This window comes from Lissotriton helveticus, chromosome 1_1 (assembly GCF_964261635.1).
Source record: "Lissotriton helveticus chromosome 1_1, aLisHel1.1, whole genome shotgun sequence".
NCBI lineage: Eukaryota > Metazoa > Chordata > Amphibia > Caudata > Salamandridae > Lissotriton > Lissotriton helveticus.
Window position 1 is genome coordinate 611269820 of NC_136057.1, and position 17504 is coordinate 611287323.

General features: G+C 44.6%; 1 protein-coding gene across 2 annotated transcripts in view; it reads right to left on the reverse strand.

The window, feature by feature from the left end:
- Positions 1 to 16924, reverse strand: part of PKP2 (plakophilin 2) — a 529412-nt gene extending 512488 nt beyond the window's left edge. The window contains exon 1 of one of the 2 annotated variants that reach the window (XR_013606919.1): positions 16437 to 16924. Coding sequence is in view for 1 of the 2 variants with exons in the window: in XM_078674126.1 (XP_078530252.1) it covers positions 16437 to 16653 (217 nt within the window). In the remaining variant the exon portion in view is untranslated. The remainder of the gene's footprint in view (positions 1 to 16436) is intronic. The other variant, XM_078674126.1, reaches the window with a different exon arrangement.
- Positions 16925 to 17504: the final 580 nt, after the last annotated feature.

Below are 17504 nucleotides of genomic sequence, written 5' to 3' on the forward strand. Positions count from 1 at the left end.
GCATGCTGTCTGCACTCATTGACCTCTTACCTCACTTTATCAGCAGATTGGCTAAGTGAGTTGAACACTCACCACTGACAAATGTGGTGACCTAAAGGTCACATGTTCCTGTTGTAGAAAGGGAGGCTGTCTTCCATCCTTCAAATGTCAGTAAAATGTGTAATGAATGAACATTGCTACTTACAGTGCTTAGACATGGCAGAAGTGATGTATAATGTCATAAATAAAAAAACGTTATCCTCCCCTCTCTTGTGGCAACCACCAATGAAGACAAATTCCTCCTCTTGACCATCCAGAAATCCCTCACTAGTGAAGCACTCATACCATTCTTTAATGTAATCAGCACTGTTCTCACACAAAGCTACTTCTGGAAAGCCATTAAAAGTGGGTGAATACTCCCACTACTAAAAAAGGCTAGTATATACAAATTTGGTGACATCTAACTTCGAAAGAAGATAGTTGCTAATTATCTCCTACACCACTATACAGCTTTAAATTAGGTTACTGAACTGCCTGTTTTGCATACCGAACAGCTCATTGAAGGCAAGGGTTAGCACCTGCCTTCTAATCTTACTTTGCCAGAACTCTTGTAAACTGTTGACCAATGATCCCTAATCAACAGCCTCTCAACATGTATGGGTTTCAGCAGTTCAATATATTGTGGCTCAGGCCTGATCTCTTGTGTCACTCGCATCTCATTTAGATAGGATCCTAAAGGTATGAAAAACTACTTCGGACTTGCAGTGCACCACAAAGAGCTATTCAACCTTTTAACAGAATTGCTTGGTTCTTCCTCAAAAACGACTAAATCAAGATTCACCAATATAGGGATGACACTCAAGTGTTCCTGAAAGTCGCCAAACATTAACCACCTCAAAAAATGCCTCAGCCCGGGGGCCAGTAGGTGTTATTAGACGGAGGTGTGCTTTGACGAACATATGACTACAAGCCCCTCTACCCCGGCAGACCATGACGCATAGTATTGCCAAAAGCATAAATACTACGAGTTAAAGACTAAACTGTATGTATTTTGAATTGGGTGCTCACACATTAGGTGTACATCCTCACTTTATTATAGGTTTTCACAAGGAGTGGCACGCATGGAGCTGGTCCCCGTGTGGTCCTGAAGAAGAGGTTTAGGGGATTCCTTGAAACATGTCGACCGAAAATTAGGGACTGTATACACATAACAGTTATATCTTTTCCCTACTATTTAACCCCTTTTTATCCTTAACAACTAGGAGCGATAATAAAATATTAGCTCACTAGCTACGTATTTTTAACATCACTTTCACCACCCCAAGAACACTGCACTACACATTTCTTCACAAAAAAGTGCTCCTACGTAGTTCTGCAGTCGCAGCACGCCCCAAGCAGCAGCTGTTTGGGATGGCCCCAATGATTAAGCATGTCACCTAGGGGCAACACTGGGTGAGTGAGGAGACTCAAGAAAATAATTTTCTTTTCTTTGGATATGGGTCTTGTTTTTTTGCACATTCAGCGGAATCCCCATTCCCTTGGGTAGGTTTTTTGAATATGACATTTACAGATTTTTTTGTGAAATACATTAGTCCAATACACAATAGGTGCAAACTCAAAGGACAAATAAACTAACAATATTAGTAGTTTGTGGTGCTTTGGAAAGCTATCCTCATATCCTAGGGATGCTCCAGGCACACTCCGCTCCACTAAATGGGAGACAAATGCAGGCAATTTCTCATAGTAGACTCCAGGAAGGGCAGATCGAAACTCCGTAGACTACATATTAATAAATGAAATATATATATATATATGCACATATACACACACATATTTATATATTTATGTTTATTATTATTATTATTATTAACACACAATGCTATCTGCCACAGTGGTGCCATTTCGGTAAATAACTAGCATCTGATGACCGATATTCAGTTTACAGACCCAGGGAGGGAGGACGGTTGTGCCAGCATGCTGGGAATTGGATTAATCATGCCTGTAAGTGCCAGAAGACAATGTCTTAGTGACAGACATCATGCTCAGACAATTATCTACCAGCAAGAGGCCAGGTACATCACAATGAGAATTAGCGGAGGTAACAGGAAAGTGGGTGGGAGGTGTTCCGAGGAAGGAAAACGCTGACCCCCTATACGGAGTTTTTTTACAGAGTAGGGATTTTTGATATACTTTACTGCTATAACTAACCAGAAGGTGTGAAAGAAGAAACAAGGCTAGCATATTCTACCACAATCTATGATGGAGCTCTTGAGACAATGAAGTGCGTGCACAGAATTCTCAACGAAACCCTAGACAGACTCACAGCTTGTAATGTTTGAATTCCCCTCTTCAGAAGACAGGACTTGAACATAAAATGTTGGTTTTGTGCAATTTTGGGCTGATCTAAAGTTTTTCGATTTGAAGATGTGTGTTTAGAAACTCCAGATACACTTATCTTAGGCTTAGTTGTGAAATGTACAACAGCAGAAGCTTGTTGACTCTACTTAAAAGTAGTGTTGGCTGAATACATACTACATGCTCTTCAAAAGTCTAAAATGCAGGTCCGTGTTGGCTCGAAAATGGAATTCAAATGTTTAAACACACATTTAAGTATTGCTTGGCAATTCTATCATAACATCATGGCATGACAGCTCAAAGGGCAGGTGAGCAGACCCAGGTTGCAATTTAGAATTCCAGACGACTGAGCCAGTTCTTTCAGCTACCTGACATTTAGAAAGCTTATCAACTCTACATAAGATGTATTGATACATCTAGGACACCCGTAGGCACAATAAAACGAGCGTGCTTACTTTGAAGCAGATATCCTAGTTCATCATTATAGAAGACTACAAAATAATGTTAAACCATCCCTGCGTCTCAAGTTACAACCCAACATCAATGGATGATACTGCCCTATTCACTTTTCAGCACATAAGTTCCAAACCTAAACTCTTGCTGCATGTATAAAACTCAACAGATTTAAGGTATACACTCTTAAACTTGCAATTTTTGTTTTCAGCCTATTAACTTCTCTATTTTCTTTTTATTTCGTGACCACGAACCCATGTGGACCATCAAGACCACAATGATACAAATTCTAGTGTTTCGTCAGGCGATTCCTCACACTGAACCGTATGCTGCAGCTGAGATAAAGAGCACACCATACGAGACTCCCTTTCGGTCTTTAAATTATTTTGGGAAACCTGGAGGATTGTGGCAGTGTAGTTTGTGTTTGAGGATACAGCTTTTCTGTTTTACTTCAGGGGTAAGGTCAAATGCCCCTCCCATAATCTAGAACTATACTGACAATACTGTGAGTGTTCAGTGAAAACATCACAGCGAAACTGTGCCCCTACTAAAAGAGCTGATTGCCTGCAATCTGGAATTTTTACCATAGAGCAACAGCTCTCGACACCATCTGCTTTCATTTCCGAAATGCATATATGGGTTTGTTTTCAGCGGTCTCACTTAAGGATACAAAAAACTTCCCAGTTCACCAAAATGCTCCATGTGGTCCATAACCTGTGCTACCGTTTAACGTCCAACAAGGAATAACCAATCATGAATAATCAATTCAAAGAGATGCCTACTTCTGGATCAGTAATCTTCTTTACCACTGCTAAATCGTGTAAGGCAATTGCACTACAAGGATGTTTGTATAAGAGGAGAGAACCCAAAGAAGACTCAACTACCCTGATAATCGTAAACTTGAACCCTAACCCTTTAGCGTTTTTGTTTTTTTCTTTTTTATTATTCCAAGGGGTGACATCAAAAAGTTATTGCACTTTAAATATGAAGGGGAAAAAAGAAAAGAAAAAATATATACACACTGAAAAAAACTAAAAGGTTGCAGGGACATTATGGTTTGGCTCAGATTTCACTCGTACAAAATCATTGAAATTCAGCAGTCCTAGTTACCTGAGCTAACTATAACTTACGCCCCCGCAATGTATTGCTTTTGGCCTCACATATTAGATTACTTATGACATCTCAAATTCCATCAGCTCACATGAAGTGCGTTCAGCCTTTACCTTGTTTAACATGGAATACTACTTGCACTCCAAAAAAACGTTGAAAACGGTGCACCACATAACTTTCAACATGCTGAACTACACTTGCCTCCATGGCTTATGCTATTTTCATTCTACGCACCCACATGTGTGCACACAGAATTAGGCTGTATATGACTATAGGGCCTTTACAAACAAACCTTTTTTTAATTATGTAAGGGCTTATGGAGTAATGTGAATATCAGATACACGGATGACATCATTTAAAGTGTTATCTGTGATGTTATCATTGTCATTTAACATGTCATGAGTGATGTAACATGTGAGTTTATAAGCAGTGCATTACATGGGGAAACATTAGAACATCCTGCAACAGTTTTTCCTGTGTTGCAACACTGTTCTTGGGTGGGGAGGTTGACAACTTAAACAAAGGGGGCCCCTGGAAACTGATATGGTAGAGAGAATCAGGGGAAATAAGCAAGCTACTCAAAACAGAAGTTCTCCACCGCATTAAATTAAATAAGCTACAAGTCGCTAATATGTAAACACCCAGGAAGTTGGCCAAAGGACTAAGGCATGTCAATTTAGAAACATATCATGTATTAATAATTAATTTACAATAATTAATTATAAATAAAGCAAACATATTGCATCCCACGCCACATTCACTCACACATTCACACCAACAGATTCATACTCTTGCATACCAGAAAGTCCTAAAAATCAGGAGTCCAAACATACTCGCACCAACAAAGGCAAAAATAAGGACAAATAGACCAATTTGTACAGGTGACAATGACAATGGTGATAATCTATGGGTAGATAAATCCTCTATCTTTTGAATGGCGCCAAGTATATCCACGGCCATCTAATTAAATTTAGGTTATGGTAGTAGCCACACGCATAGATCGTAAATTTGAAATGGTCCATAAAGTAGTGACAACGCCAACGTGCGTTTCGGTATTCGACCTAGTGTGGGTTTCACATTCCTCAGGGCAGGTGAATCCGAGGAAGTGGCTGTTGGACGAGACTGAGACTGCCATCAGGCTAAAGCACACTCAGTTTGAAAAAGGGAAAAATCGGGGTCGTTGTTGGATAACTATCTAAAAACCTAGATAAAAGACGATGTTCAAAGTAATGAGAAAGTCTTCAGTTTCATACTATAATTGTACGACATAAGCAGGAGACGACGGTCCTCCGCACAATTCCACGAGGGCGAGGCTCCGCCTTGAAAGCAACAAGGAACGATAGAGCAGGGTCCAGTCAGGCCGCCAGTTCAGTGGCGCTCTAAAGGAGTAAAGCGCTGCAATTTAGTAAAAAAGCCAGAACCTTCGTCTCAAATGTGGAGCCAGGGGCAGCAGTGGGCGAGGAGCACCACTCGGTCGAGATAAAATCCAGGCGTCGGGTCGAGGAAGCATATGGACCACACGTCACAGTGGAATGAACATAGGTGGGAAGAGAAGGATGTAGTTGCACCTACTATGTAGTGGGAGAATCTAGCTTAGCTTGTGAGCTTCTCTGAAGTGGATTAGAGTGATAGAGGTGAAGACAGTGGAAAGATGGTGAGGAGTAGGTGTGAAAGAGCATCTCCGGAGAGAGTTTTGATAAAACACAAAGGTAAAACATATCCAACGTAGATAGATGGCTTTTAGGGAGTTGAGGATGTTGGCGAGCTCTGCGAGAGACAGGGGACCGAAGGATGACTATTTCAAGATGGTACGCAGAGGGTGGGGCCCAAGGTGAGAAAATGGCTTGTGGTCGATATTTTGTTAGATCTTAAGTATTGTTTCACGGAAGAGGTTTATGTCACTGCATTAAAATGTTTACGAACTGTGGGCCATAAGGGTCAGGCAGGGGCTGGAGCAGCCTGTGATTGTCTTGAAGTGTTCTGCTTCTGTGACAGCATTGCATTTGCTGATAATGAGGAGTTGTATACATGTAGGTTGGTGCGACTACATTAATATCCTTATAGAGAACAAGCACTTTACATTCAAAATTTCAAATGTAGAGTGCGTCAGTGTGACTCTCTGCTGTGACTATGGTGAACCATATCATCTCCTGCCTCATCAACACTGCACTCTCCTTGCTGTGGAATTTGCCTTCCTCTAGAGGCCTTCCTGTGGCAGAATCCTTCCTGAGGAGGCGAGAGGGCTCAGGGTGTAAAAACACGAGGGCAGGTCAAAGGGACAGAGTTATCCGCATCAGGAAAAGCTGCAGACTGCTACGAAAGGCAAGACTGGCAGAACATGGCAGTGTGGGCAACATTTAACAACCTTCATAAGGCAAATGCCACTACCACCATCATACATACAAACCGGCAGTCGGAGGGTGTGAAGTGTGTTTATTGCCTCTACAAATCTAACTGGATACTTCCATACTGACCAAAGCCCACAGCGTAAGCACACAGAAAAGGAGAGAAGAAACACGAAGGAGAGGATGGAGAAGGGGAATTCAATTCCCCATGTGTTAATCATGTGTAACCCGCGATAGGATGGCCCTGCTCAGCCAGCTGAGATCAACGAGGAACGAGTTTTAAAAAGGCATAAAAAAAAAAACACATACCACTTCAGCCTTTAGGGTACTGGCTGAGGTCTGCTCTTCTGTTTGTGCTGCTGATGCTGAGCACAAGGACACTCCTGGAGGAGCTGTGCGCTATATAAATAATGTTCATCGTTCATTCATTCATAGAGCAGAAGCTGACACCAAACCACTGCAGGGAAGGTGGAGCAACCAATAGGTGCAGGGGCGCTGGCTTCGAGCACGACCACTGTCTCACAGAGGCAGAGCCTTCCAAGAATGGGGGTGAAGGAAAGAATTATCTAGGACAGTCAAACCCAAACACACGCAGAAAGGGTTAATCAAACTGGAAAGCAGCATCGGGGAGAGACCTCGTGAGAAAGGCAGAGGGCAGACATGCTGGGAAGAGGAGGGTCCAGTGACCCTTTGACATTCTACGTTGCAGGTGTGCTCGCTCCATCTCACCAACACCGCCCTACACATCTCCCCCATCACCCCATCACCCCCCCTCCCCCCTTCCCCCCGAGTGAGAGGCAAGGGAGTGAGGACAAACCCTATTAAATTAGATGCCTCGAAACAATGCACTAATGCGAAAGCTTCTCATAGATACTAAAGTGCCAAGGGCCAGAAAGCACTACAGTCATTCAGTGGAACGGTATCTGAACCAAAAGCAGCAGCGCCCGCCCGCACATCCTGGCAAAGGAAAGCCAGCTTCTCCTCAACAGATAAAAGCACAGCTTGATAAGGGATAAACAAAACCTCCTTTGACAACCCTCTGCACTTCCCTAAAACAAACACCCACACCACTCAGCCCGTCCAGTCCCCGGAGATGTGAATCACACTCGGGAGCCGTCTAAATTTGGCTGAGCGAGCAAGTTAAGACCATTTCAGAAATATTTCTCGCAGCGGTACGTACACAAGGCGTGGCGCCGACAGGAGGTTTACTTTCAAAGGGGAGGACGTAGCCAATCGCTGCTAGCTCCAAACTTGGCACTGGCTGGGTCTCACGCAGGTGCATATGGGTGTTTTATGTACACAAATCAGAACATATCTGGACGATCAGTACGTAACGCTTAATGATGTGATAAAAATAGGGACATTCTCAAACGTTCTGCTATGAGAAAATTACACTTCAAACTATAGAAGAACAGGTAAAACTACGAAAACAATACGTTATACGTCACATCCGTTTATAAATTAGCCACAGCCGATGCCAGGTGCAGAATTCTAATAGCAAGATCTACTAAGATTGTTGCTCATCGACGCATTACGATCTAATTTTAAAGGTGTCAGGGCAAACCCTAGTTCGTGTATATTTGATTACAAAAAATGTTTAACTAGATGCAGTAACACGAAGCTGTACAGTAAAGAGTAAAAACAAAATGCGTACGAAAATTTTACAAGGAACAAAAACTCAATCAGCAAGTCACAAATGTCACCCGTGAAAGGCATACAGGTCAATTTGTAGAAAGAAGCAAAGATAAAATAGATTAAAACCAACAACTTGGTGTTTTAAACAGGCTCGGTTTAAAACATAGGCGGTACGTTTTTTCTCTCCAAAAAGGACATCTTCCACAATAAGCTCCAGGAGAACAGATTTCCATAAAGAAAATCAACACTCGAAAAAGAAGGTTTGAGTCCGTTAGCGAACTACGGGTCATACCCGTCTTTGGGTATCTTGTCCTTTGCAGTCTTGTGGGCATTATTATGTCTGTGAATGTGGGTTTATTGGATGGTGAGACTCAGTTACAACTGATTTTCACTACAATGGATTTTCACTACAATGTTTTTTCATACGTCAATCTGCAGCGGCTGCTCCACTACAGAGGAAAACCGTCGACCCACAGCTTTTCAGCAGTGTAAAAAAGGAAAAATAAAAAAAGAACTCACTGTTATTATCATTTTATTTTTGCTTGCTGAAGCCAGTTTTGGGCTGGGGCTTGGCTGTCATCACAGCCAGCAGGGAGAGGTGTGGTATGTGCACTTAAATGTGCATGACAGTTTGGAAAGCTGTCTTGGGCCATCCAAACAGTCATTCGCACTTAGCATGTTTTCATCCAGGCTCTAATGCACAGCCTGGGTGGAGAACATGCCCAGGCTTCCACTCCTCGCCTGAGCGCCGAACCATGGCACTCAGATCAATCTCAACGCTTCTGTTATGGCGACAGCAGTGTCATGATTGGCTTAGGGGAGCCTGTGCGCTTCAGGGAAGAGACGCGAAGACAGATGACAGAGGAAGACGGCGGCCATGGAAAGGTACATACATTTTTATTTTATATCTCACATTCCCCCCCCTCTGCCACCGCCGTTATGTATCAGCCTCCACTGAAGTTAATGGAGCAGATCTTGAAATCATGGACGTCAGTCAACTCACCAAAATGTCAGGTGTAGTAGAAGTGCCCCTTGACCTTCACTTTCACTCACACACACACACATGCTTGCACACACATCCACAGTCTCTCACATAAACACACTCTCACCAGCAAGCAAGCACACAAATTATATTTTAAATCATTTTTTACCTACCTCAGCTGCCAAGGAAGCACCATAATACAGCTAACTGTACCCCATTTTTTATATTAATAGTGAATAATCTAATATTGTTGGCTATTATCTAAGGACTAGTCTTTTCTTTTCAGAAGAACTCTCTTGAAAGCAGGTCTTTGACAGAGCTTGTACGTCAGAGATTTTTCATCGAGAATGCGGTGTACCTCATGGCTCATCTTTGCACGCTACTCTATTTAAGGTTTATAAGAGGCCACTTGCAGAGATCATTCATCCATTTGGGATATCGATGGTGCCTTACACAGATGACCCTCAACTATTGCAGGTTGGATGAACAGCTCTTGTCTCCTTGAATGGAGGAAAAATAGAGCTCATGTTGCTAGGCAACAACTTATCACCTTCATTTAATTTGAACTGACCAAGTAGTCTATCTCCTCTCCTATCCCAAAAACCACTATAAAGAGCCTTGGCTGGACGGACCAATCCATGAACTTTAATACCCAAGCGGTCAACCATCTGTTTTGACCTATTAAGGATGCTTTGAAAAATTCTTCCTCTCCTTCCTCGTGAAGAGGATGGTGGTCCAAGCTATTTTTGTTTCTCACATGGACTACGGCAACTCTTTATACTTGGGTGCCCTAAAGACCATAATATGAAATCTGCGGGTGATCCAGAACTCCAATGCCCGGCTGCTGTACAATCTACCAAGACATTAATCCGCCCAACAAGCAAAGAAGTTATTTATATACATTGGCTTCCTGTGGCAGAGAGGATCAAGTTCAAATCATCTTGTATCGCCCACAGGGCACTCCTTGATAAAAGGCCCAAGATCTCACGTACTTTAGTATCCCTCTACCTTCCCTGTAGAATTCTGCGCTCCTCTATGGCCCATCTAGTCAAAGTTCCTAGGATCAGATTGGCAAAATTTGGAGCCCGCTCTTTTCCCTGCAACGCGGCTAAACTTTGGAATGGCCTTTTGCTTTCTCTTAGATCAGCTAAAATAGAACTTTCCTTCTGAAAATGTTTAAAGACTTGGCTCTTCCAGACCGGATCCCTCGAACCTGGTTGTGCCGCACTACCAGCGCTGGAATGAGGAAGGGTAGCCATGCGCTATATAAGTGCAGTTTAGAATAATTCGTTTATTAACACATTGACAAAAAAGAAAAACAAGGAAAGTGGCGCCCCAACCAACGTCCATAAGGACAACCCGCTCTGTGTTTAAGGCACTAATTTTGCCACCTGAGGCCAGGGGCTCCAAGGAGCAAGCCAGGGGTTGCAGTTTTGACCCCTGGTGGGCCCTAAAGCTTCAAACCACGCACCTATCTATGCAGCATTGTCAATCGGTAATCAATCTTGTGTTTCCAAACAACCTAATTGGTATCCTGCCAGAGTCTTTCTAGCGCAGTATTTGTGAATCTTCAGTTTCTCACCTGGGCTATACTGTTTATGATCTAGGTGCCAATTGAAATATTCTACCCCAGACTTTTGTTTCCTCACATTCGTGTAGTTGAACCAGGTCCGCTCCTATCTTGTACAGATTCTTCTGGTCCTTGCTTTCAGAAAGCAGGAGGGGATGGGGTGGTGCAAAGTGGTACTGGGACAGTGCTAGAAGCCATGTTCCTTTTTTATGTCATCTACATCTGCATTCTGAGAGAAAGTGATCTGTCCTGAATCACAGTTGTCAGCAGGTGCCGAGCCTGGATTAGAACCCAGGCTTCTGTGACTTAGGGGTTAGTAAAGAAGTCACTAGCGCTCACCCCTACCATCCAGGTACAACAGAATAGTGTACTTAATAAACAAGCATTTGCAATGCAATAGGTCTCGCATTAGGAAAGTTTGAGCTATTGGTATTGTAAATGACAAATATTTTATTTAGGTGTTGGTTTTGAAAATAGCGAAACTAATAGCTTTGTCATTTACAATGCTAATAGTTTTAATTTTCGCAAATGTGACACCTATAGCATTTGTAATGCAATATGTGTAGTATTTACGGGACTTCGATGTATTGATTTTACAAATAACTTGTGAGAGGCCTCTATGGTATGGGGACGTACTGATGGCAGACTTGCTGAAGGCACACAGCTGTGAAATATTCTATGTTTAATTTTTTAGTGTTACCGTAATTTTTAGGTCTTGTGCCTCACATAATGAGATTGAGGGAATGACAGGAAATATTGGGGGTTCTCGTCTGAATCCTCCTAAACCACTATCTAGGCACATGGGGCTAGAGCAGCAAGGCAACCAACAGCATCCACCTAAGGAAACCTTACACTGATATGGAGGAACCCAATGCTCTGTGTCCCGCCCTATATGTAAGTTTTAAGTCTTTTTTTTAATTGTAAGATTGGGCCTTAGATGGTCAGCGGGCTCCCTGTCCTTACAGGGAGCACTTATTATTGTTAGTGGAGTTTGGGAGCCTATGCAAGAATTAAAAATCTCGGAGACACTTACGTAGGCATCACTTTACTGTTAAAGGGTTTAGAAGATGATTATAACCAGATAAATTACGATGCCTAGGGGTGTCAATTATCCTTGCATCCGCTTGGTCCACATGTTTGAGCCTAACTTGCTAAGTCTTTAACTGGGATCACTGACTTTCGTCAGTATAAGGATAACTAGTATCCGACTTCACTGGCTAATTGCATTCACTCAAGGTCAGCAAGCATTCATACAATACCCGATTTGAGAAATCAGCTGGAATTGTGCTCCTGCTCTGTGATTTTTTTTAAGGTCCTGCAGTATACATAATGACATTGGTACATATATCAGGAGAGACAGAACAAGAAATAAAACAAATCACGAGAGGGAAGTTTCTAATTGTTACATGCCTCATTTTGCAGATCACACGTGAATGGAAAACACTGCAAACAGGCATTTGATTCAGGCCAGGCTGACCCGCTGTTCCTCTGCTGCACATGCTGCTCGCTGTTCTGCCCGTCAGTGCCAATCATAGGTGCCAGGGCCTCTCACGCCGGGGAAATCTCCTCTCCGCCTCACGGAGCACACACACAGTTGCGCCTCTTTCTCTGCACCGCCCGCCGCTCACGCTGGCTGTGACTTGCTCGCGACATTGTCCTTGCTGAGCGTACCTGAGGCGCGGCCACGCACTTGGTGGAGTCTGACGGACGCACCTCCTCAGACAGTCATTCTTCTTCAGCGGGCTCTTCTCTGGCCGGCACTCAGCAACCTGTGCATTGGCCTTCCTGGGCACCCTTCTCACGTTTGATCCGACAATCACAGCGGAGCAACGCCACCAACCACACCGCAAATTCACGGTATGCACTGCCTTGCACGCGGTGGCGTCTGACCGCCCTCGTCGCGAATGTTGTGGGATGGTCAATGTTGGGTATGTATGGCGTGCCTAGGGATCGAGAGGCCGATACTAGGGTCAGTAGAATAAATGGGAAAACCACTCCAGAGCTCTGCGTACCGTCAGCCACGAGCGCTAACATCACCATTTGTTTATACCCCCTGGTCTGCGCCCAGCCCTGGAGGGTGAATGTGTTAAAAACAATCGTAGTGGCCAGGTGGCTCACAACGCCTCCGAATTCCGCACAGCTTTAGGTGGGCCGGATGCTGCTGGTGCCGAGCAACGGCAGTTCTAACAAGTCCATACCTCAATGTGAACATCGACGCCGGCCTGCGACCAGGAAGTCAGGCAGGCCGGCCGCGACAACCGGAAACAGGAAGTAGGAGGGCGGGAGCCTACCCCGCCTCCCACGGAAGAGCCGCGATTGTTTGGAGCACCGGAGCAGGCAGGAGCCTACCCTGCGCCCCGGTGCCAAAGGAGGGAGGAAGAGTCCTGCTGCCGATGAGCGAGCCGCCGCACGAAGGAAGCCGGTGAGTGGGGCTTCGCCTTGTTGCTGAGCTGCGAGGGCGGGGGGCATGTGTGTGCGCGCGCGTGCGGCAGCGGGGGGCTGTGTATGTGTGTGAGCGTGTGTGTATGTGTCTTCGAGTCTGTGTGTATGCGTGTGTGTGTGACTGTGGGGGGGTGAGGGGGTGTATGTGAGCGAGTGTCTGGCTGTCTGTGTATATGCGCACGCATGTTCACGGCGCGGCGCGGGACGGAACGTGCGCGTTCGCGCACCCAAATCTGCCAGCAAAAGCTCGTAACACTTTCTTGTCCTTCATTCCCCCGAGTCAGCTAGCTATAGTTCTCCACCTGGACGCATCCTTCAGATGCGTATTTCCAGGCTCGACCTAAAAGCTATAGTTCTCCACCTGGACGCATCCTTCAGATGCGTATTTCCAGGCTCGACCTAAAAAGTATTCAATTAAGAGTTGAGCTCAATATATCTTGAACCCATTGAATCAGCGGCCTGTATGTAGTATTTGCATAACATACTGCAATAAAGAGGTCAAAGCTTCGGCATTTCAATGACTATAGATTTAGAGACAAAACAGAAGTACATTAAATCATATGTTGAAAGGGGAGTAATGTTCAATGGTGCAAACAGGAAGAAGCTTCATTTGGAAGTCTCAATCAATTCTTTGAGAAAACAGGTTCAAGATGCAAATGTTGGCAACCCTCTAGATTAAGGGTGAAACAATGACAACTGTGTGTCAATTTTAATTCACATCTTTCCAGGAACACTTGACAATATTGCAGCATTAAGCTGAGCAAACAGACTTGTATGCAATAAGCTCCTATAATGCTTTAAAGCAACACTGTTCGACTAGGTCAGGTCCTGAAATATTTAAAGATGGCGGTATAATATTGTACACAAAAGAATATCCTAGAAACTTTGTTCACATTAGTCATTTTCATCAGTATTAGGGGGAGCGCCTGCCTTCCAGTATATTAAGAACAGTTTCCGGTTCTCGAATTTTGTGTGATAGCCTAATGCATTCTGGGAGTTGTAGCCTTGTCTTGCTTCCACTCAACTAATCAGACGAACATACCTGAAATTAATCATGTCGAGGTGAAAAGTTCAAGACTGAGACTGTCCATAATGACATGGAGTCAAATGATCATCCTAAATGGTATACCGCAGACTTTTAAAACGAAAGTAGATAATCCATCTTGCAACAAAATTTAATTATAAACCTCAATTTTCCCTCATTTGTACCACTACAGAAATGCTGGTAAAAAGTGCTCGATTTTGCATTTCCCACATGTGAACAACACTTTAATTGGGATAGAGGACAGGCTAATACCACTGTGGCTAACATGATGCCCTGGTGTCTATATCCAAATGATAATATTGGACTATTATTTTTTGTACAAAGAAAAAAAACGTTCCAAGACCTAGAATTTGAAGATTGTAGACTGACCAAGACGGTACCAAATGTTACTTTGCACAAAAGATAGTTTATATATGGGAGCAGACTGTCTGCTAGATACACCCATGGTGTCCCTCTTTCCTACCTGAGCCTGAACTAAAGAGCATGTGGTCCCCATTTTAACCCTTTCTTACTGAATACTACTCCCAAAGGGAGCCATTTATTTTAATCCATTCACTGATGCTTTGTGACTTCTGCATTTTCCACAACTATGTATTATTATGTTTGCTCCAATACCATAACCCCCATCCCACCTCACTGTCCCAGCAAAACGTCTGGCTCCAGGACTTTCTTTCGGAGGCAATTTCTTCCTATTCTGATTGTACTCCCTTAAAATAGGGATGGCTCTTTTATCCTAAGGAAATGGTAGTCTAGGCTGAAGGTTATTCGTAATGTGAATTTTAATTTCTTGCTTCAGAAACCATTATGTACACTATTACGTTGGATATAACTTAGGCTGAATTTTTTATCCCCAAAAACTAAGCACTGACTAATAATCGATGCACTTGTGTTAGTTGGTCCATGGAGCTCTTCGTGCCATGCTCGCCTAGTAAGCCCTGCACTGCCTGACTTTGCTATTTGGAGGGTCAACTGGTAAAGCGGTGTACTTGGTGCTAAGTTTTGGTCTTAACAGTATGACCCGGATTACGAGTTGGCCGGTTTATTCCGACTCGTGCATAAACCCATGTTTAAGCACAGGTTTGAATTACAAGTCATTAAATGCATCCGATAATTATCGGATGCGTTAAATAACTCAACCATCCTTAAATTTCGGAAGGCAAAACCTGACCAAATATAAACAGGGGAAAACCATACGGTAATTACTGTATCATGCAGATTTTGGTCAAAAGTTACATTATACAGCACTAATAATATTAGGAGCTGTCAATGCGTTTCATTGAACATAAGCAGCTCTCAGTACAGAAAAGGTTGGAGACCCCTGTAGATTTGGTGCGTTAAACACCAAAATCTGAATTTTACTCCCCAACAACTTGTAATGGATGGTATTTATCACACTCAATAAATAACGTACCCATTGGTAGTGTTATTTATCATGTGCGATAAATATCACCTATACTCGTAAGCAGGACCCAAGGGTAAACCCCAGTACACAGTGGTATAAGGTTCCGACTGTAGGCTTCCCAACTAGAAATCATTATTTTCAGCTCTGTTGGTGCAGTTGGTTCAGCTGAAATAAACCACTAATACAACACTCATAATTCATGTAGCCCTCTGGTGACCTTACCACTATATGTCTCAAAGCAGGGTCTCCTCATGCTGAAGAAGTCATAAGTCGCAGTTTTGCTCATCGCGCGATGCAGCGAATGTAACTTTGAGCGCACATTGTTTGCTCGCGGGCATGACCCAGGGGCAATAGGAGACGCGTGTGTACTAAACACATGCAAATTCTGTCAAACTCGTTCCAACGGAAAAAAAACTTTGTTTGAAAACGTCCAATTTGCATCAGGAAACGACCGAGCCACTGCTGATAAAAAGCGTCCTTATTAACCAAACAGATACAAAACATCAAGTGTGAATCCATCACAACTGTGGTTCTCAGGACAGGGCTGCTGGCCACGGCTCTAATGGCAACAATTCAAACGTTGTTTATTTTACAAGCAATTACCTGCAGATAACAGTGTAACCGGGCGGGGTATAATTTCTACCTAGGGTCTCAATAGTACAGGAGACGCCCGCAACAGCCTCTACAATGGCTATTTCTGCTAATCAATCATTTGGAACAGAGAAAGGGAAGCTATACACAGTTGAACTGCGCAGGTGTACAGCAGGGTGGCAGGTCCCCTGTAAAATAAACTAAAAAGACAGGAAAACAAATATCAAAAGAATCCTACAAAATTAAAATCCCCAGTGGCAGGAGAACAAGTGATAACCGTGGAAAACTGGTGCAGGAGTCAGACGTGATATGTGCTGTGGCCCCGATACTGGCATCTGAATGTGTATATATAACACAGATACGAGCAGACAGGTAATAGGTGCGGGCTGCCCACTCGCACCCTTTGTTCCTCCTGTAACTTGATGACGGAGGAGTGCCCCGCGTGGGGTGAGGGGAGCTGGGCACGCAGCGCGAGGGCGCGTCCATCAGCTGGCACCTGTTGCAGGCAGCCCGGGGACCGCACTCACCTCTGGGCAGCGAGTTCTTGTTCTTTTTCCTCGCCATGGTCTGCTGGACCTGCTGCCGGATCCGCAGGCTCTTGTCCCCGTCCTGCCTGCCCGAGTACTGCAGCCTGTCCTCGGAGGGCAGGGCCAGGGTGGAGCTGTCCAGGTCCATGAAGTTCTGCTGCCCCAGCACCGTGCGGATGTAGCCGAAGTCGGCTCCCGGCGAGACTGGGGCCGCCATGGCTCAGCTCTGCGCCGCTTCCCCGTGTCCTCAGGCAGCGGCTCTACCTGTTCCGTCAGCCCGGCTGGCAGGAAGCAGGAGCCGGCGGTCACCGTCAAGCACAGCCCCCTGGAGCCGCCTCTCCTCCATGCAGAGGCAGACCCGCCGAGAGAGACAGGGAAGTACCCGAGGTCGGAGGCGCAGTGGTTCCCACCAGGGCCAGGCCGCCTGGAGAGCCGCTGGCAGTGGCAGGCAGTGAAAGCAGCAGAGCCCGGGGCAGGGGGAGGGCGGAGGTGCGACCGGGGCGGGACGGGCGGAGGCGGGGCCCGGCGAGACCTCACCTTTATTTACAACTGACTCTGGAAGACGTCCCGAAGCTGACAGCGGCGGGCCTGGAGCCGCGCAGTCTGGTACCCTTTCCCCCGAGTTAGGGCCCGTCTGCTTTGTGGATGCTAACTTCGCTATACTGCAGCGTGCATCCTATGAAATAAATGCATTTATTGCACCTGGTGGGTCTGCCCGCAATTGTCTCCCACGTTTTTTTTTTATGGCAAACACTTACTATCTTTAAAAAAATCGTTGCTTCATTACATACTAGCAGACCGTCCCGACGTTGTCCGGGTATAAATTGCTGCCGGCCAGTAGTATATTGTTTTGTAGGATTTCGTTTTGATAGCATTTCTTATCTGTGACAGGCCTGTGAAACGCTCCGATTCACAGTGCACTGCTGATGCACTTAAGAGTGCGGGTTCAGTAGTGTGTGAACTCGAGTTTCCCTACTTTATTTTTCCTTGCAATATTATATAGCGCGAACTCGACAACATGGCATGAGCACAATTTACATTACAGAAGAACACATTCATTTGTGGTAG